The 22,731-nt window shown below is 38.6% G+C and overlaps 1 protein-coding gene across 1 annotated transcript in view; it reads right to left on the bottom strand.

Annotated features, from left to right (window-relative positions):
• The window catches only part of USP31 (ubiquitin specific peptidase 31), a 131,168-nt gene that overhangs the window by 14,546 nt on the left and 93,891 nt on the right, over nucleotides 1-22,731 (bottom strand). Inside the window, exons 10-13 of the mRNA XM_036738184.1 lie at nucleotides 13,605-13,682; nucleotides 11,918-12,047; nucleotides 7,721-7,840; nucleotides 3,772-3,997 (exon numbers count right to left, since the gene is read on the bottom strand). Of these exons, the coding sequence (XP_036594079.1) occupies nucleotides 3,772-3,997; nucleotides 7,721-7,840; nucleotides 11,918-12,047; nucleotides 13,605-13,682 (554 nt within the window). The remainder of the gene's footprint in view (nucleotides 1-3,771; nucleotides 3,998-7,720; nucleotides 7,841-11,917; nucleotides 12,048-13,604; nucleotides 13,683-22,731) is intronic.

Below are 22,731 nucleotides of genomic sequence, written 5' to 3'. Positions count from 1 at the left end.
ATTTCAAAGGATAAATGTTTAATGGAATAGTTTCCATGCCCTCAGGCTCTCTACTACTGAGAGGATCTATCTTTTAATGCAGTTTATTGACAAAAGTAAAATTTTTACATGTTCAAAAGTCAAAAATCAGCGGTGGTAATGCCCACACATGGACACTAAGGAGAAATGAGTAAATTTTATGGGTAGATAGAGGAAGGGGTTAAGTTTTTTTTCCAAGTCTGTTCCATGCAAGAGGCCAAACTAGCTGCTAAAAACCTGGCACAGACTGTTTTTTGCTGCACATGCATTTCTGGAACCTGCACTATAAAACAGCTTGTGCTTTCCCACAGAGGCAGTATTCTAATTGGGGGTTACATTCCTGACCAAAGGAAAGGCTGGATAACCATCTGTCATGGATATTACACAAAGAATTTCTGCAGTAGTTGGGAGATTGGACTATTGGAGCTCAGAGGTCTCTTCCAACCCTAAGATCCTATAAGTCAACATCAAGTAAATTATAGATATGACCAACTATGTCATAAAAGCAAAGATCCAACAGCTATAAACCTCTATCATCATTTAAGATAGTAAAATTATGCTCCAAGTCCTATAAAATGGTTATAAATTTACTGAACACACTGATTATACAAGAGGCCTTGATGTCCCATAAAGTGTACGTACAGCACATTAAAAAATACAGCTCTTGCTTCCTCACGTTTCTTACAGCACTTTGCCTAGACCTTTCCTTTGTCCTCATCACATTCTATTCCGTGTCACTCTTATTTGTCTACATGTCCCATTCTCCCTCATATAGATTCTAAATACCTAGAGAGCCATGTTTCATTTTTCTGCTTCTAGTTTCTGGCACATTACAAGACCTTAATTTTTTTTTCTGAACTGAATTGAACTCTACATATCTTAAATTTGAGTTAATGATAATAAATAATGAAACAGTTAATAATTCTGCTTTCATTCATAGAACTTGGAAGGCTTTGAAGTGGGGGATGGTTTGCATTGCTATGTAATATGCATTTGTTAAAATTTTTTCTTTTAGGGTTTTAATTAATATATTCTTCTTTCTTGAAAATTTTTCCACAGCACTCAAAAAACTAAATCAATTTTTTAAACTGGGGGCTGTATTAAAAGTTAGGATCATTCTTTTGAAAAATAGTCACTAGGACTATATAAATAATTAAAGACCTCATTAAGGATTTTAGAAGTAAAGTCTTAGAGTCCAGAATTTTTCTTTTTGTCCATTTTTTTTTCTCTTCTTTACTTCTTCTCCAATATACATATCAAATAAAGAATGGTGGAAGGAAGGTGAGTTAGACTTTGAAAAAATAAATTCTTATTGACATCTTCTGGTTTTCTATCACCTACATTTCCTAATTTGTCCCTCTCTCTCCCTCCCAGATAGTTATTTTTTAAAAGATTTTTTTAAAAAGAAAGAGAAAAAAACAGTTAAACAAAACAACTCATTGAAAAATTCTGAAATTATATTCAGCATTCCATATTCAAAGTCTCATACCTAAGTCATTCTCTTCCATTCAGTGATGGCTTTAGGTATTTGGGGACTTTGGGGATATAAGTAATGGGTGTTGTTTTTTTAAATACTAGGCTACAAAGCCATTTTTCAGATTATCCAATCCCTATCACATCCCTAAAACCAGCACAAGTCCTGCTGCAGAAATCACTGAAAGGAGTTAGCAGATAATGCCACTAAGAAGTGAAGCAAGATGGCAATGAATGGGCAAATCTCTAAAATACAAAGCATAACAAAGTAGGGACCATCTGTAGCTAATCATACTCACTCTGAAGCAAACTGCATTACCTCAGGTACTTCTCCAGGTCTCATTTTCCTCATCAGTAAAATGATCTCTTTGGTCCTTTCCAGCTCTAAGTCTCAATGAGTCTAGGATATGTGTAAGTTCAAAGTTCAAAAACTGGGGCTCAAAAGACACTTAAGAATTTCTTAAGATTTGGAAGAGACCTTAGATATCATCTGGCTCAACTCCTCTCCAAAGGAAAAAAGCCCTAGAAATCACTTTAAAATATTTTATATAATCTTGTAGTGTGAGAAGGCAGGGCAAAGGGGGGAAACCCCATCTTCTACACAGCCTTTCAATCTCTCTTAATTCTAGTGCTCTCACCCCGTTAACTACTTCTTATTCATCCTCTATATGGATTATATATTTGTTTACTTGTTGTCGCCCCAGTTAGATTGTTAACTTCTTCAGGCCAGGAATTGTCTTTTGCTTTCTTTGTATCCCTGCACTTAGCACAGTGCAACAAGCACTTAATGAATACTTACTGACTGACTGATGGGAAAGAATGAACACAGGATTAAGAGCTAAGAGACAGAGGTTCTAGGCTCAGCTCTTTCACTTAGTGGCCATGTGACTTCATTCAATTCTCTGAGGTTTCTTCATCTATAAAATGAAGATAAAAATGCCTGTCCTCACAAGGTCATAGGGGTAATATGAGATAATACATGTGAAAGCATTTTGAAGATAATAAAGCACTATTAGAAATAAGAGTTTATGATTATCATCTCATTTTCATCTCTTTTAATGGAGCTCAGAGACAAGTGGTCCTAGGACAAGTTGCTATCTTGCTATTATCATTTTCTAACTATATGTAATAGTCTAGACTTGCAGGGGTGGGGAACCTGTGACCTTGAGGCCACATGTGGCCTTCTAGGTCCTTGAGTGAGGCCTTTCAACTGAGTCCAAGTTTTACAGAACAAATCCTTTTATTAAGGGGATTTGTTGTGTGAAGTTTGGATTCAGTCAATGGGCCGCACTTGAGGACCCAGAGGGCCACATGTGGCCTTGAGGCTGCAGGTTCCCCAGCCTGGTATAAATAGGGGATAAAGCAATTGCTTTTTATAAATGAAAAAAAAAAAGCCCTGGAATGGAATCTCATCTTGTGTAGTCTCAAAGAAAGCATCTTTAGGACAATTCCAGTAGCACCTCTTCCCATATTTTTTTTAATTTTCTTTGGCAAGATAGCTATATGTTGAAGGACTTACTATCATCACCATTAATACTCCTACTACTTTACACCGTGGCTATCTTCTTCTCACTAGCCTTTTTCTTTTCTATATATATCCCCCATCACCCTCTATCCTATGCCCACTTCCCGCTTTTCAGTTCTAGAAATAAAATCCATACCACCATTGCTACTGGAAAAGGTGTATCAATCAACCATCCCTATTTCGAGCCAGAAAAACCTCACTATGGATACATGTACTCTATTTGTGTTGTCTCCCCTATTAGAATGTAAGTTTCTTGAAGGCAGGAAGTGTCTTCACTTTTGTACTTGTATCCCAATCATTTAGCATAATACTTGGCATATAGTAAGCATTTAACAAATGCTTTATCATTCATTCGTTAATTTTATTCATCCATACTACTACTACTACTATTACTATCATTACCATTACTATCTGAATCCTCGGACAAAGACAGCTAAATCTTCATTCTGCTGGTACAAATTAGGCAGCCTAATAGTTAATCTGAATATCCTAATTTTTTAAATAGATAAATGAGATGCTACTGTAGCTGTCTTTTGCTCAGATCAGGGAAAAGGGCAAGGATCCTCATTCATTTTATTCATGGACATGTGCAGATGTGATGAGAATTGCCACCACAGATGTTTGGTTTCACCTGGTTGCTGACAGGGGAGCAAGGTCCACAAAACACCAAGAAATTCTGTTACCAGCAAGATAAAAATCTGAGAGATCATCAGAAAAGTAATTCAGCTTTTCAAATTGCAGACTTGCATGATTACCTGTATAATGCCCCCCTTGCATGGTCCCATGGTGATTACACACAGCATAAAGATCATAGATGTAGTCCTCAGGATCTCGCCCTAGTCCATAGGGACGCCTCCATGGGGACCAATGGGATGGGAGGCTCCAGCTGCTCTGGCTCCGTTTTACCACATGAGGCGTCATATCCAGGCCAGTTAGAGGAAATTTCACCATGTTCTGAAGCTTCATTCGCCTGTCACCCTCCTGTTTCAAGAACACAAGTTGTGACCACTTAAAGCAAATAAAAAGCAAGTAAAAAGGTCAATTCTGCTTGGTGCCTATTCAACTGGCTTTCTCATTTAATAAATCAGAGGATCCTAGATTTAGATCTGAAAGGGTTCTTGGAGGCCAAATCTCCTTACCCTTAATACATGAGTCCCAAAGATGTAAAGTGTCCTGTCAAACTTCACACTGGTCAGTGAGTGGCCAAGGCAGGTTTCAAACATAGATCATCTGACCCCAAACTCTTTCCATTGTCATTCAATGAACCTACTTCCCTAATGTTAAATGGAAGAGTAAATAAATGGCAGAATACTTTACAATCACACTAAAACAAGGCTACAAATATTCTTTCTTTGGCATTGTCAGTTCTCCAAATCTTACTTCCAAGTACACTACCATTTACTCCCTTGACATATTGAAGGAGCTTAATAAACGCTTATTGACTGACTATTGTACTGAATAACTTACTTTGCTGCCAGTTTCAAGTGTCATCTCACTTTAAATGTAGCTTATAGGGAAAGCCCTTTGAAGTACAAATGTTCTATCAGAGTACATTTTGAGAGAAAGAAGGCAGATCTGCTTATGGTAAAGAGTTGCCCTCAGTCCAAAGTATGACTTTCTAAGGAAGATCTGAACATTGCAAAAAGATGTGGAAATGGTTCACTTGTACAGCTGCTCCTTCCCAGCAAGATGACTAATATTAATGAAGTAAATCTCCTGGATGTTAGGCACACTCAGATGCAGATTTAACTAGTGAGTTCCCTGTCACTGGAAATATTCCACCTGAAGCTATTAGACCACCATCTGTCTGGGACATTTCAGGAGAGATTTCTATTCAAGGTACAAAGTTGGATTAGACAGCAGAAAGAATAAGAAGAAAGAAGAAATTAGAAGAAATAAGGAGGAGAAGGAGGAGGAGGAGAAGGACGAGGAGGAGGAGGAGAAAAAGGAAGATGGAGAAGAAGAAAAAGAAAGAAGAAGAAGAAAAAGAAGGAGGAGGAGGAGGAGGAGAAAGAAGAAGAAGGAAGAAGAGAGAAGAAGAAGAAAGAGGAAGAAGAAGATGAAGAAGGAAGAAGAAAGAAGAAAAGGAAGAAGAAGAAGGAAGAAGAAGAGAGAAGAAGAAAGGAGGGGCTACAGGAAAACAAGTAATCTATTCTGGAGAGTAATTTAGAATTATGCCCCAGAAGTTACTAAACTATAAATACCCTTGGCCCAGCTATACCTCAATTAGGTCCATACTTACAAAGAAAAAAAAGAAAAAGGAAAAAGACTTGTGTGCAAAATGATATTTATAGCAACTTTTTTGGTGGTAACCAAAAATTCAAAACTAAAGGAGTATTTCTTCCACTGAGAAATAGCTAAACAAATTACGGTATATGAATGTAATGAAATAGTATTGTGTCATAAGACATGATGAAATGGATAGTTTTAGAGGAAATGGAAAAAGCTCTATGCATTGATACAGAGCAAAGTGAGCATAACTAAGAGAACAATTTCTACAACAGCAACAACATTGGAAAGGAAAACAACTCTGATCAGTGCAATGAGGAACCTTGAGTCCAGAAGAATGAATACAAAACATGCCACTCACCTCCTGTCAAAAATGAGGAATTTAAAATATGATAAGAAATATACTTTGTTTTTTTTTTTACCTAGCCAATGTGGAAATTTGTTTGACTGGACTATATCTATGTATCGAGGGCCTTGGTTTTTTTTTTTGTTTGTTTGTTTAAATTTGTTCAATGGGGGATGGGGAGGTACAAAATAAAAGAAAAAAGAAAAGTCAACATAGGAAATGACTTTGAGAGAGGAGAGGGGAAGAACACAATAGAAAATTTAAACTATGTAAGAACAAAATATCAATAAAATTTAAAACTAATACATAATTTTTTTAGCCCAGACCTGTGATTTCTGTGATTTAACTGAAAAGGAAGTACCTCCTTCTACCAATGAAGCAGACTGGCACCTGCTCTGCACCATATAGAATAGAAAATTACTTACTAAGTGCCAAGTGTGGTGTTAAATCCTGGGGCTACAAATAGAAAAGTGAGGCAGTTCCTGCTCTCAAGTTGCTTGGGAGAGACAACACTAAAGCAGCTTTCAGTACCTGGCAGATAGAAGGACCAGGTGGTACTTGGGTGCCACAGTGAAAGCATCAGGGCAGAGAGTAAGGTTCAGAGGATGTTGGGAAGCAATGGCAGGACAGATTGTGCCTAAACAAAGATGGTGAGCCCAGGAGTCACAGTAGGACAGGGCCCTAGATGCCTCTGGATACAACCCAGACTTACCTGGGGCACCAAGATATGACCAACATGTGCCAGAGGCAAGACTTGAACCTGTTCATCCTCTGAGGCCACTCTTTATCTACAACACTACAGCTGCGTCCATGCATTTATGTAGAGCTTTAAGGTTTACAAACTACACATGTAATTTCATTTGATCCTCAACAACTTCATGAGGTAGGTGTTACTGTTATGTCACTCTTACGGATGGGGAAACTGAAGCTAAGAGGGGATGAGTGACTTACCCAGGATCGCACAGCTAGTAAGTATCTGTGGCAGGATTCAAACTCAGATGCTCTATCCACTGCACCACATAGCAGCCTCACCTCATTTCTAAGTACAGAACCACATCCCAAAGCAAAGAGATACAAATATATACAGCTTCCGTTCCCCTCTCGTAGTGGAGATATAAAGGGTTCATGCTACAAATAGGCCCCAACTTCTTACTAACAAACAGGCTGAGTTCCAAGAGTTTATTTATAAGTCAGCTGTTTGGAATCCAAAATAAATCTCCCCCTTTAAAAAATGTTTTAAATTATGCTTGGTTTCCCCAGGCCAACCTATAAATGCTTACTTAGCTTATGATGCCCCTGAAGTAGCACTATTTCATTTATATACTATTTCAACAACACCTAATGACCATTTAGAATTTACAAAAAAAAATCATTGGTATCTATTGTTCTTACATCACCTTCATTTCAAAACATGTTTATTAAGCAACTCTCTGCCAAACATATCGCTCCCCCTCTTCATTCAATGAGCCATCTCTTGTCACAATTATACCAATTGTAGCTGCTGCATTTCCCAGATAATGCCAACACAAGTTCTTCTGCTATTAAAAAATGCCTTTCCTGAAATGTGCAGGTACCATACTAGGCACAGGAGATACAAAGGCAAGGCAAAAGGAGACCCTGCCCCCGAGGAACCTACATTCTACCAAATGGTTAAGCTGTATATCAGGCAACTGTACATCAAATCTTGCTCTGCTATTTCCAAGAACTGCTTGAAGGAATGAGAGGTAGCAGCCGCACTTTAGATGAAGCTGAATTGCAATTATCTAGGTTGCATTACTTCTGATCTCAATTACTTGGGTTCTACTGGTTCTCCTCTCTACTAACCTCACACACACCCCAAACCATAAGCTGGAAATATGATCAATAAAAATAAACACTAAAGAATTGCAAAGCAAAGAAACTGCAACATGAAATCAAATTTGTAAACTCATAGAGAGGATGTTGAACATTGATTTGGATAATAAGGAGATGTTACAAAAATAGAGGTAATGGTGAAGGTCTGGGCGATTCATAATAGGACCATTTGGGGGTGCCATTCCTCTATAAGAAAGTCATTTATTTAGTAGCTACTATTGAAAACTTAGAATTTGTCCTTAGGTTTCCTCCTACCTCACAGAGGATGCCCTTACCTGTCGAAATCTCTTCAGATGTATAATAAGCACATCAGGCAAGGTCCACAGGCTTAATGTTATGCTTCCTTGCTGCAGCTGCTTACAGTGTGGGCAACGCCAAGCGTCATCTGGGGCAAGCTAAAAATGAAAATTGCCAAGTGTTAGAGGATCTAATCCGACCCCTTCATGTCACAAGAGAAACTCAGTCCCAAAGAAGTGAAATGATTTTAGGTTGGGTCTAATTTTTTTTGACCAGTTATCCTTTTGTTAAGCTACATCTTTCAATGATATTTTATATAGACTAAGAGAAATAATGCTTCCTTCCCAGGAAACTTCCCAATTCAGAATCCTGCTGGTAAAAAAGAGATAAGGCACATGTTGTGACCCTACGTATTTAGTACCCACGGGTACTAAATAGCAGAGACTTTGGATATAAAGGGGTCCTTCATCTTTTTTGTGACATGAACCCCTTTAGCAATCTAGTAAAGGTTATTGGATCCTTTCTCAGAATAAGGTTGTTAAACTAAAAAAAAAAAACCATAAATAGGATCACAAAAGAAACCAAAAGTTAGTGAAAATAGAGATGTGTTTTCCCTTCAAGTTGATGAGCCCCTGAAATACATTAAAAGACCAAACTCTTGTTTTAGAGAAATAAAGATAAATACAGGGAAACCATATGATTAGAAGGCAGACCAATCAACTGTCAAGGATTTATTAAGCACCTACTATGTGTAAGGCAATATGCTAGGTACAAGGAATACAAATACAAAAGAGGGAGAAGACAGTCCCTACCTCAAAGAGTTAACATTCTAATGGGGGGCACTAGACATGGAGGAGTATTAACCAGAAAAGGGAGTTCTGATCAGTGGAGTCACAGGCATTGAATGGGGAATGGTATAGAACGGAAGCTATGCGGGCTTTGGTACTACCTGCTACCTCAGACAAGTCACTCAGCCTTCTTTAGGACTGAGTTTCCTCGATGGTAAAATGAGAGGGTTGGCCTAGGTGGCCTCCATGGTTCCTTCCAACTCTGTCTATGAATCTAAACACCATTCCAGAAAATATCTGCTGCTGAGCTCAGCTATGGGTGATTCAATTGAAATGGAATTTCATACCATATTGGAAATTGGTTTCCAGTCAAAGCAGCCTTGGTTTAGGATGAAGAAATTACAAGGATTTGACAGCTTGCTGAGGTAAGAAAGACACTAATGTTCACACCAAATTGGACTTGACTGCTATATTCACATGGTACCTTAAGGGATATCATGTACTTTCCTCATAACAATCATGTGAATTAGGTTTTACAGATCCTATTATCATGGCATACCATGCTATAATGGCATTCTAAGCATGTGGAAACCAAGCCTCAGAAAAGTTAAGTGATTTATCCAGAGTCCCACGGGTACTAAATAGCAGAATCAGAACTCAAGCCCAAATTCACCTGCCTCCAAGACTCTCCTTCACACCCTATTTGTTACTTTTGATATGATACATAATGCCCAAAGTTTAGACTTACACCTTAGGCATGTACAGCTGAGAGCATAGTTAATGCACTCATTGTATTATAGGATTTTATAATGAATGGAACTTTACAGATTGCCCTTCATCTTATAAACTGTTGGAAGACCTGAGCCAACCCTCTCATATTTTAAAAGAGGAAACTGAGGTTCAGAACAGTTAAATGAGCTGAAAGAGTCACGCAGGTGTCAGACAGCAGAGCTGGGATGCAGAAGACCATAGACCCACGCCCACATATCCACCGAGTGTCCAAGGTGAGACATGAACCCAGGTCTTCCTGACTCTAAGTCCAGTGTGCTGCCCACTATACTACGCTGCCTTTAATTCAAACCCATGTCCTCGACTCCAGATATAAGGCTCCTTCCCTTACCAAAAGATAACCATTTTGTCACCTTCCAATGATTGTAAACGGCAAACCTAAGCAGGTAACACCACAAGGAGAACTGTAGCCTAGGGACCAACATCCAACACAAAATATAAAGAAAAAGAGAAGCTCCACAGTGAACCTGATAAGATCCTCCAAACAAGATCAACATAGCCTTAACTTTATTGAATGGGCAAAGGGGAAGGCAATGAGGGCAGTTAGAAAATGTGGCTTGGTATTAAGAAATGAGAGAAGCCCAAGATGAGTAGAACTGCAAGCCTGAACACCACAAATACTTGGAGGAGTCAGGAGGCAATAGATATGGACAGCACCAAAGGATATAGCTTTTTAGAAACTACACTGAGCATATCTTATCAAACAGGAAACAGCTGATCACCAATGCAGCAGTCATTTCAGAAGCAGCCATCTGTGTGCAGCTGAAACATCAACCGGTTGGAGCAAAAGCCAAAGAAAATATCCCACACACACACAAAAATTTCATCAAACTGGATGAAAATAAGACACCACATGCAATTACTGCCTTTCCAACATGACCCGTTTAAATAAGCCCTCAAATCTGAAGAATAAGAAAAAAAGAGTCAGTGTCTGAACTTTTACCTGTCACTATTTGCATTAAAACAATGCAAAAATCATTACAATAACAAGACCAAAAGATTGGCTCAGCCAGCGAACACTGGATCCCCTTGTCCAAGCAGAAAGACCAAAACCAACAGCAACAGCAGTTGAGAATACACACTCATTTGTAAAACATTACAGAACATTAGAAGCCTGGGAGCATTGTTGATTTATAAAATCGCAAAAAGCAGCTAAGGAGAAAACAAACTTATGCAGAATTTGGTGATTTGGAGACAAAATTTGGTGATTTGGTAGACAAAATTTGGAGATTCCGTGAAGTCAGATTATCCTAAAAGATAATATAGTATCTCATTTTATACCTTTCAGAGTTTTCAGTGTACTTTGCCCAAAAGGAAACCTGTGACATGGGCAGTAGAAGTACTATTACCTCCTCTTGTTACCTTATTTTGTTTAAAAAAAAAAAAGGAAACTGAGGCTGATAGTTAGAGAAGTGCCCAAAGTCACACAGCTAATAAGTGGCAAAGCCAGAATATGAATCCATGTCTTCTGACTCTAGATCCAGTGTTTTCTTTCACTACTTAAAATGAGAGGAGGAAAACAAACCTAATCATAAAACTTCAGGGTAGGAAGGGCAAGCCTAGTCCAAATCGTATCTAGACAAGGTTCACCTGCCAAAGCTGCTACTCCATCTGCACAGAATTGGTGATTCCGCCCACACCACCATGAAGCAATGGAATAAGATTTTAGCAGAGGGCACAGTTTCATTTACAAGCCCCAATGCATATGGAACAAATTCAAATTCTACACAACATATGGCATTATTAAAGTCTTAAAGTTTAAAAATGGTCTAACTCTTAGCACAGTGCCTGGCACAGAGCAAGTGTTAAACAAATGCTTGTCGATTTGGTAGACAAAAGAAAAGAATTACATTAATGTAAGGATGGAATATAGCCAATAAGTGAACTAATGTATTTTAGAAAGCTTTTCAACACCATAAATTGAAACAAAAAGGGGATTTCAGCGTTATTCTTAATTTGCCATAAAATTAAATTAACCAATATGTATACCTCATTCTCTCAACCAGAGTTTCTTTGCATATATAGTCTGTGATTTCAGGAGGTCTGTGAACATGAATGGGATAAAAAACATCTACGTTTATTTAATTACTAACTTCTAACTTAAATTTAAGATTTCCTTCAATTATGATTCTTTTTAGAAAAAGTTATTTTAGAAGGGTTTTCCAAAGAAGTCTATAAAAAAAAAAGGTTAAGAACCACTACTCTAAACTATCTGATTAAATCAACATTTTACTGATATTCATATTAATAACCTTAAAGTCTTAAAAGGAACATAGGACCTTAGGATTTAGAACTTAGAAGGAACTTTAGATATTTAATCTAACGTCTTCACTACCACCATCATCTCTATTGTTTTCCAGATGGGGAAACCATGACCCAGTCAACAAGCATTCATTGAACACTTAGACACTCCAGGCACTGTGCTAAGAAGGAAATGTTTTGTCTAAGATCAGCAAGAGTTAACTGGATAGAACTGATATCAAATATCCTCTAAGTAGGCATTGAACAATTCCACAAACCATGGATATGTCAAAAAAAAAAAAGAAAGAAAGAAAAGAAAAGAAAAAAGAAAGTGGCAATCATTAGGCCTGCTTGTTTGCCAATTACCAATTTTCCACTTTCTTAAGCTGTCAAATTACCCGTTCTACCTTCACTCACCTGTTCCTCTTTGGTGTACAGTTGGAAACACTGTGATAAAGTGCAAGTCTGAGGCTGGTGATGATGTTCCCTCTGCAGACGGACACTTTCTGCATCAGGAACATATTCTTCTTCTGTATTTACAAACAAGCTGCAAAAAGAAAAGAAGGGAGTTACCAAAGACAAAGGAAAACTAAGATGGTGCCAGCAGTAGCACTTTCCAACAACATGGGTTTGTGGGGCTGTTAATGACTTCACAACCAGAAGACTGAGATATAAAAGTACTAGGAACAAACTAAATATGATTTTGAAGAGTACTCAAGTACACCTCAAAGCAAGATGGTTCCTCCAACAACGCAGATTGCAATCCATCCATGTCTGCCGGTTCTGGGCAGTTCCTATTCATGTCCTTCTATATGTTTGCCACAGAGGTTCCACCCAAAATGCTAGAGGCCTTCTTTCTTTTCTCTTGACATCATGAAGATACTAGAGGAGCAAATATTCAGACCCTGCCAAAATATTAGCTCTTGTCAAATGACCTGCCTACCTTCCACATAAATGTCTCATTGTAATATGGAGGTGACTGACCATGATTTCTCAAAGGCAATGCCAATGGACCATGCTTTCTGGTAGGTTCTACCATGCTGGAAGGTATCAAGTCTGTTTTCCAAGACCTATCCAGCTAAGTAAAGAAAGGAATATCACCAGTAGGGTGGCTATTGGGAAATGAATTCTTTGGCCATGGGCAACTCATGAAACAACAACAAAAAACAAAATTGAAAAGTACTCTGCTTAGTAATAGTATTATAATTATAATAGAGCTTTAAAGTTTATAAAGCACTTTATATACATTATTTCATTTGAGCTCACAATAACCTTGTGACATTAAGTATTATGGTCAATACTATGTCCATTTTGCAGTTGAGGAAACTAAGGCTCAGAGAATTAAATGACTTATCCATGGTCATAAAAGTAGGGTCAGAAGTTACATATGAACTAAGGTCTCCCTAATTCCAAATCTCTTTTTCAATTAAAAAAAATGCTTTTGGAATTTTTTTAAGAGAAGTAGGAAAGAATTGAAGCAATTCATACTAAACTTGTACTTTTGCCACCAATGGAATGTTCCATTTGAAAAAAACAGCTGATGGGGGGATAAGAAAGAGGCCGGTAAAACACAATAAAGCCAATTAATACACAGAAATTGAATTCATGGCCTTTACTTCATTAGCAATGAAACAAATGAAGTAGGCTATGAGGGGCTGTAAAACTGAAGTCAAGCCTAGAATGGTTAGGGAGATGAGTCAAATAGAATGCAAGACTGTCAAGGTATTTACATCAGAGGAGGGGAAAGGAGGTGGCAGCCAAGTGGCCCAGTGGATAGAGTGCCAGGACTGGACTCAGGAAGACTCATTTTCCTGAGTTCAAATCTGGCCTCAGACACTAGCTATGTGACTCTGGACAAGTCACTTAACCTTATTTGCCTTAGCTCTACATCTGTAAAATGAGAAGGAAATGGCAAACTACTCTAGCATCTTTGCCAAGAAAACCCAAAAAGGGGTCATGGAAGTTAGAAACAACTGAACAACAACAAAGGGAAAAGATGTCTTCCTCTCTCTGTCTTTCCCCAGCAAATCTTTCAAGAGACAGAGTGAAAAAGGAGGAAAACCAAAACAATGATGTCATAAATACCAAGTAAAACAATACTCACTAATCCTTTGTCTCTTTGTCCCATTCCACTACTAACTTTACATGAGCAGTACCACCTTGTCCACATGATTTTAATGCCCTATGAAAGGAAAAAAATGTATTATTCTATTAAATGTGATTAAAAATACATAACATGATTACTAAAATCGACAGTCATGATCCAAAAGAAAGAGATCAAAAGTTATCATGCAAATTTTAAGTCTAAACAGCCAAGCCAACCCCAACTCAGCAGAAACTTGAGAATCCCCTAGCGAGAAGAGCATCAGGCTTTCCCAGCACTGTGAAGGGACTATGAGCCCAAAGCATATATCTGACCACATTACTCCCCTGATCAAGAAATGTCGGTGGCTCCCTGCTGCCTCTAGGATAAAATGTAAAGATGTTTAACATCTAAAACTTCTTACAATGAGTCTTCCTAGCATAGCCCATTCCAATCTACCTTCCTAATGTGACTCCTTTCTTAAAGAGGAGGAGTAATATGCAAACTTACAGCCACATGAAGGTTGGGGACCCTGAGAGGAAGCAAAAAGAGAGCAAGGATTTAAGTGAGAACAGATGTCTACTACAGGCAGATGGGATACCAGGAACCAGAGTGGCAAGCACAGTAGTGGACTAATTCCCCACTGGCTACAAAAGCAAATAGCTGGTGACATCTTCATTCTTGCCCTCTTCCTCTTTTCCATCTCCTCTTCCCTTGTCCCTAAAATTAAATTTATATTTATTTTATATATATATATATATATATATCTTGCATTTACTTGACTGCATGTTGTGCTCTACCACAGTAGACTATAAGCTCCTTAAGGGCAGGGACAGTTTCATTTTCCTAACCCTGGCACAGTGCTTGACATACAGTAGGTAGTAGTTAACAAATGCTTGCTGAATTGAGATTAATTTGTACCTAGATCTCTGCTTCCCTGACAGTACAAGGGAGGGAAGGGAGCCTTGAACTCCTCTGCGTATGAGGCTAACAGTTATCCCTAACTTACTTAATGTCCTCAAGTTGCCCTGAGGACATCATCACTAATGTACTCCTGAAAATAGGGTGGGATGAATGTCAGCAGCTACATCTCCAGAATGCCTGTGAAGACAGCAGCTTCCCTATCACATTTACACCTTTATATTAACAGATGCCAAGATCAAGCTCCAGCTGAGACTGTCACAGGAACCAAGCTGTTGAGATAGCTGCAGCCGGGTCAATAGGGGGAATATAAAGGCCATGATGTAAGGAGTGGCTCCCAGGCTTTTCAAGCATAAGAGTCCTTTCAAAAAATTACAGCATTTCTTGAATCCCCACAATAGCAATTATACTTTCACAGGATAATAAGATCATAGAAAGCACCTCAAAGTCTAACCCCTATTTATAGGTAAAGAAACTGAGGCACTGAGGTTAAAGGGACAGGAAGGATAAGTGGTAGGATTTGAAACTCAGGCCTTAAGACTTAAGAACCAGGACTTTTTCCATTGTAACAACCTGCCCCCTTCAATATCCATTATTTGAGGAAATACATGACAAGAAGCTACTATAAATTCAGTAATATTTTAAAGGAATTTGCATTTTGTTCATCACAACAGCTTTGTTGTTCAGATGTTTTTCAGTCGTGTCCAGCTCTCCATGACCCCATTTGGGGTTTCCTTGGCAAAGATACAGGAGTGGTTTTGTTATTTCCTTCTCCAGCTCAATATACAGATGAAGAAAATGAGGCAAACAGGGTTGAAGTAACTTGCCCCAGGTCACACAGCTAGTAAGTGTCTGCGGCCAGATTCAAACTCAGGAAGATGAGTTCCCAACTGCTCATGTCACCATAGCATCAACATTTGAAAAACAGTAATATATATATGGCAGCTAGGAAGAGCAGTGGACAGAGCACTGGGCCTGAGGTCAGGAAGAACTGAGTTCAAATTCATGCTTGGATACAATCTGTGTGACCCTGGGCAAGTCACTCAACCCCGTTTGCCTCAATTTCCTCATCTGTGAAATGAGCTAGAGAAGAAATTAGCAAACCACTCCAGTATTTTTTCCAAGAAAACCCCAAATGGGGTCAAGAAGAGTCAGACGTGACTGAACAACAATGAATACACACGAGAGACATGTTGTTTATACATTCTATGGGAAGTATACCTATTCATTTATAAATTTGCAAATCCCTTGAAATAAATAGGTGGGGACCAGGGCAGGGTGTATAATGTTAGCTTGTAGAGAGGAATTTAAGAGCAATTTGCAATGAGGCCATAGGCACAAATTCCAAACAAATGAGCAGGGTAGTAAATGTAGAGAAATGAAGTATCTGGTACAATTGATCACGAGGAGTCAGGTCATGATGTCTCCCATAATAAGAGAGACACATCGATAGAAAGAAGCTATAATCAATTTGGAAGATTTCGGAAATGCTCAGTGCTAATCTTCATACATAACGCTACATTGTCCCATACCTTTGAACAAGCTGCACCCTATGTTTAGGAAACTGGCATCCAGAGAGATTCAGAGATATGTACAGGGTCACACAGCTATTAACCACAAGGATATGACTTGTAATTAGTAAAAATTAATTTATAAAATTAATTAGTAAAAAAAATAGCAAATACTAATTTATAGCTATGAATAGAATAGGCTGTTAGCTATGAGCCTAGGAAGTACATGACATGATGGAAAGAATACTATACTGAAAGTCACCACAGGTCTAGATTTGAATCCTGCCCCAGATAGTTACTAGCTAAATAATTATGGATAAACCCTTTAAACTTTGAACTTGTTACCCATTGTCACTACCTCACAGTACTACAGGAAAAATCAAAGGCAAACCTGGAAGTGCTATATGAAGCTATTTTTAACATCAGAGAGCGTTTAGTCTAAAAGAATCCTTAAGATAGCCAGTCCAATGCCTTCATTTTAAAGAGGAAAAAATTGAGACCCAGGAAGTTTAAGTGACATAACAAGATCACACAGTTAGTGACAGATTAGGGACTAGGTGCCAGGAACAGAACCCAAACTCCTAAATCCCCAATCTCTACTATCTTATGATGACATAACACACCTATTAGGTAACAGCAACCATTAATGTAATCTCCTTTGTAACACACACACACATACACACACACACACAGAAATGAAATTCCAGCAAATCAAAGGAAAAAATTTCACTACATTTTCATCCTGAAGAAGAAATTTTAAAACATTTTTAAAAGTATCATTTCTCTCTTTCATGTGTATTTTTCTTGCCTCCTTTCTTCTGCCTATAGGTCTCTTCCTCCTAACTCCCTGCCCTAACTACCTCCCCAAATCCTATGATTAGGAGTACCTGAAGCCTAGTATGCCTGGAATATGAAAATGTAACTCAAACATATACCAAACTGCTGAGATAAATAGGTCTAACTCACCAATGCTGTGCATTTTCCAAGTAAAAAGAAAATCTCAGCATTATAATGGGTAAATGCCACCAGTCTATTCCTTATCTACAGCACAGAAGTATAATAGTTTCTGACATCATTTGTTTTCCTTAGATTCAGTGAAGAAAAATAATATATTCTGGAAAGCAGAGAGTATTCACATCTCATTTTACAGAGAAAGGCTATTTAGTTTCATGGAGTATCTGGAGAAATCACTTTAGAAGGCAACATAAAAACTATGAGAAGCATTTGGTTTAAATTGCTTTTAAAACCTAAACTCTATGAGACAACAGAAGAAACCAATGCACTTATTTCACTTGTGCATCAAACAGAAGAAATTGATGTACAGTAAAAGAAGCACAAAAGGAAAACAATACACAGTTACTATAGTGATGTAAATTAAAAGAACACTAAAAAATAACCAAAGCACCAAATAATTTGAATAACTAGTCATGGTCCTAGAGACCAAAATATGAGAGATATCTTTCACCTCTAAGTAGAGAAGTGGAGGACTACGGGTAGAGAATGCTGTATACACTGTTAGATGCTGTCAATGCAAGCTGTTAAGGGTTTCAGTTGCTACAGACAGATTAAAAGCAGGAGATGAAAGAGCTACAGTGAGTGAGCCAAGAAGGTTCAAGGAGAGTGTGGAATGTTTTTCTCAACTCTACAACAAAATCCAAGTTAGATTACACATCATTTCATCTTGCTAGACCTCAGTCTCTTGAACTATACAATGGGAGATGGGGAGGATGTTGGACTAGATAATTGATCTCTAAGCACCCTACAAGGCATAAATACTTTATAAGGTGAGTAGAGTTAAAGATCAGTGAGTGAGGTAAATACTTCTCCAAAGTGTTTCTATTTCTTAAAACCTCTCTCTAACTATATATTGTTATAACCATACTGATATTCCTCCACAAAAGTACTTACATCTTACCATAGTCAGGAAGTGATTCTGCATTCCTAAAGGTTATTCCAGTGATAGACAATATTTGCCATCCAAGATCATCTTCAGCTCGTCACCAGAAGGGTTGACTATTAGGTTATGAATTTTTTGACCATGGTGACACACTGAACAGTTAAAAATGCAAAAACAGCTTCTACCATAACAGGACCAACATGGTGAAATGTGGGTGAGGGGGAGAAACAGAAGGTCTAGGATTTGGGGGCTATTTACGAAAATTCATTCTCTCTCACTTTCCATATCCAATCTGTTGTCAAGGCCTGTTGATTTCACCTTTGCAGCATCTCTTCAATATACTCCCTTCTCTCCTCTGACATTGCCACCAGTCTAGTGCAGGCCCTCATCACCTCCCAGATGGGCTACAGGAATACCCTGTTGGTGAGTCTGCCCACCTCAGGTCTCTCTCCACTCCAATCTATCATCTGTTCAGTCACTAAAGTATTTTTCCTAAAGCTCATGTCTAAATATGTCTCTCTCTCTCTCTCTCTCTCTCTCTCTCTCTCTCTCTCTCTCTCTCTCTCTCACACACACACACACACACACACACACATATGCACACACACGTGCCCCACTTAATAAACTCCAGTGGCTCCCCATCACCTGCATGATCAAATCCAAAATGCTCCTTTGGCCTTCAAAGCCCTTCATAACTCAGCCCCCTCCTACCTTTCCAGTCTTCTTACATCTTATTCTCTAACACATACTCCTCAATCCACTAACACTGGTTCCCTAGCTGTTCCATGAACAAGACACTCCATCGCTAGCTCTGGGAATTTTCCCTGGGTGTCCTCATGCCACATATACATATATATATATACATATATGTGTGTGTGTGTGTGTGTGTGTGTGTGTGTGTGAGAGAGAGAGAGAGAAAAATATTAATCCAATTCTTAGAGCTCTAAATGTACGATAGTCCAATGACTCGTAAGTGGCTACACTACTAGAAAAACTACATCATATCCAAAGAGACATCCTCACTATAAATAAAACCAGAAGACAAAACAGTTGCAACCAAATAGAAAGATAACTCATAGATTCTCTTAAAAGAGGCAAATTATGATGCTGGAGGAGTTATTTTGATCAAAGACAACCAAAAACATAATTTCATGGGATATATGTTCATTTCACTTTGCTAGATGCTCAGGATACAAAGACCCTCCCCCCGCAAAAAACTGAAAAATTTGCAATCTGCTGAGAGGCTGAGAATTTTAAAGACACTCAGATCAATTTTCAAAATATCTTTAAGAGGGGGAAATTTCAATGTACTGTACTCTTACCACCACCCTCAAAAAAAAAAAGCAACAGAGAATTCATGAGCAACTATTAACCGATATTTTCAGGACCACATGTCTATAAAAATCTTAAATGATAATATCTTGCGCATGGATTGAGGATATCCTCATGGAAAACGAGAAAGGGTCAGGCTGCAGTTCACAGATAACTTTCTATAGGGGACTACATCTTCACAGTCATATAAGTGACTTGTACGCTGTATGGAATATAAAATCCTACCATGTCTATTTAGTGATTAAAATCAGGCAATTCTGTAAGGGAGAAAGAAAGTCTTAAAGTTTTTCCTCAAACACGGCTCCTCCCACTCATAGATTAAGATCAAGATCCCATAATAAATGGCAACCCAAAGGTAACTGTGTTCATTGATCCGCTTTCGACATCAAAAGAAGTATCAAGCTGGGATATACACTCACCTAGCACAGTGACCGCATACAATAGATGTTTAAATAAAATACTTGTTGAATGGAAGGAAAAAAGCAAATGTGTTTCACAGTCTAACAGGGGCTACCTTGCAGAATGTTCAAAAAGAAGGATTGCCTTTATCAGTAGGGCAGTACTACAGATGCTTCTGTGTTCAGATGACATTATGCTGTTTGCATATAGTGCCAAAATGTTAAAGGGTCTTCTGAGTGAAGTCACTAAAAAGAGATGAGCATGCCATCCACAGAGGGCAAACAATGGGATGAAAACACTCATTGCCCAGATGATAGCATGCAGTTGAACAGGCAGCCCACTGAATTACTCTATCAATACATATACAAATATACAGGTTGATCATACATCTCTTGAGACAAGCCCCCAGCTCCCACATTAGAGACCACAAATTTAGAGCACTGAGAGGTTAAGTGACTTGCCCATGGGGACACAGTCAACATGTGCCAGAGACAGGACCTCAAACGAGGTATTCCTGAGTCCTAGGTCAGTTCACTATCACTAAAACATAGTGCTCTCAAATACTGGAAGGGAAAGGAGAATGGGTAAAGGGGGAAGAAAGAAAAGTAGAACAAACAGATAGCAGGTGGTAAAGATGGAGAAAAGATCAGGCTAAATCAGTCTATTCCATTATCCCGCTCTGTTCAGTGCAGCAAAAGCTCATCTTTTCCATGGTAATATCTTTGAAGTGATGCTGCATAGTTATGAATCATGGAACACTATGAACTCATAAGAATCTCATTTGCAGGTAACCCAAAGGACAATGGAAAGATCCATGATGACTATAAATAGGCTGTAGCATACTAACTAATAATGACTTGCATGCAGGACACATGACCAGAAGAGGAAGCTTGTTAGGTACAGAGCAAGAGTAAGGGATACCAAACTAGACAATCCAAATCTCCAATCTCCATGACTTAAGAATATAAGAGCACATTAAACAGTTTCTTTGTGGCAGATTTATGAGGAGAAGTAATAAGTCAAGTCAACAAGCCTGTATTAAGCACTTGGCACGTGCCAGGCACCGTACTAAGTGCTGGAGATACTAAGAAAGACAAAAACAGAGTCTGCCCTCAAGGAGCTCACATTCTAATGGGGGAAGACAACACGCAAAAAAGCTTTGCACGTACAAGATAAACACAGAATAAACTAGAGGTTATCTCAGTCTGGTAACAGTTTGGGAAATACTCCTTAAATGTCATAGTTAACACAAATAAGTCACTTCTAGACTCAACAATAACATCAAATTAAGCAAAACTGTTTGTTTAGGGAAGGCACATATGAGCCATTCAGGCACTCTGACGTTCCAAGATTCCTGGGTTTACAGATATATTAGATCATGGGCCAAACCAGCAGACTGCTAGGAAATCCATCTGATGCAATTCAATAAGCACTTGCTAGGTGTGCCAGGCACCATACGAGGCACTTGCCAGAGATACAAGGGCAAAAATGAAACCATCCCCACCATCGAGAAGCCTTCCTTTACAAAACAATGGAGGTGGGCATCAACCTGTACACATGTAAGCATGGACAAAATACATACAAAATATAAAGTAATTTGGGGGTGGGGGGCAGGGAGCCAGGAGATTTAAACAATTGAAGAAATCAGGAAAGATCTATTGTAGGAAAGGGCATAAACTGAACCTTAAAAAGAAGTGTGGGTTCCAAGAGATATAGGTAAGAAAAGAGCATTTCAGGCAGGAGGGACAACTAGTACAAAGTAAAAGTTCAGAACAGACTGCCCTGTTTGAAGCTGGACCATGGAGACAGCCTTTGCATACAATATAAGTCATGAGTTACAAAAAAAAACCATACCAAGAAGCACCAAGGAAGGGCAAGACCAACTGCAAGAGGGGAATCAGGCACCATCTAATTAAGGTTAAATAAAAGAAAATACGTGAGTTGTGCAAATACAGGGAGGAAAAAATTCTAAATATGAGGTGGAATGAGGCACAAGAACAATTCTAAATCACACAAAACAGAGACAGAATCTCAAATGCTTATACAGTCTCTGCTGAATAAATCTTGTGGACCACTACAAAACACATGGCAGACTGAGGAAGCATGAGTGGGTTGGGATCTGTACCGACAGACAGAATACACATGCCAATTAGACCAGAGATCCACTGAAGTCAGTGATTAGTAAATGCTATCCTTAACCATTAGGAATTTACTTTATTTTTTTTTTTTTAGAAATTGGGTGGAAGATAACAATATGGTACGTTACTCTTTTAACTATCACCATGAGAACCTCAGCTGCTCATCCCAGGAGGCTTGTATATCAGGACACAAGCAGCCAACTGGTGGCAGTGTACCCAAGTCCAAATAGTATACCTAGGAGAAAATAAATTGAGGGATATTGTCTCTGAAATACCAGCCTAGCAACCCAAACATATAAAGTTTTAGCACATGACACAGAGTGATATGCTCATCTTGTAACCCCCTGGAGGATTGTTGCTAAAGACTTAGTACTATGTTTTATTTTTATAACTATAGACATAAATGGTGCCTGTCTACAATCCAGCTTATGGTCTGAAAGCCACCCACTTGATCATTAAAGGATTCCAGAATACCATTAAGAAAGTGGCTGGGGAGAAATCGTGATGTGTTTCTATACTCCTAAATCCCAGAGGGCTAAAAGATTCCACAATATATCTATACTAATGACAACTGAAGCTGACATATATAGATCACATTAAAGTTTACAAAGCATTTTACAAACATGATCTCATTTGCTCCTCACAGCAATCCTGTGAGGTAAGCACTTGAAAGCAACAGGAGTATATCAGGGAAACCCTGTAATCCACTGGACTGGAGTGCCCCCAAGACAGCTAGGTGAGCACACTGAATAGAATGCTGGCTTTGGACTCAAGAAGATCTAAGTTTCAGTCCTGTCTCAAACACTTAATTGTGGGGCATCTCCAAGTAAGTCACAATCTATTTCAGCCTCAGCTTTTTATCTATAAAATGAGAGGCCTGGATTCAACAGCTTCCTAAGGTCCCCTAGCAGAACAATGGAATATGGTAATCATCAATATGGAAGGCATTA

Source organism: Trichosurus vulpecula, chromosome 9 (genome assembly GCF_011100635.1).
Source record: "Trichosurus vulpecula isolate mTriVul1 chromosome 9, mTriVul1.pri, whole genome shotgun sequence".
NCBI lineage: Eukaryota > Metazoa > Chordata > Mammalia > Diprotodontia > Phalangeridae > Trichosurus > Trichosurus vulpecula.
This window is presented reverse-complemented; position numbering and strand designations above follow the sequence as displayed.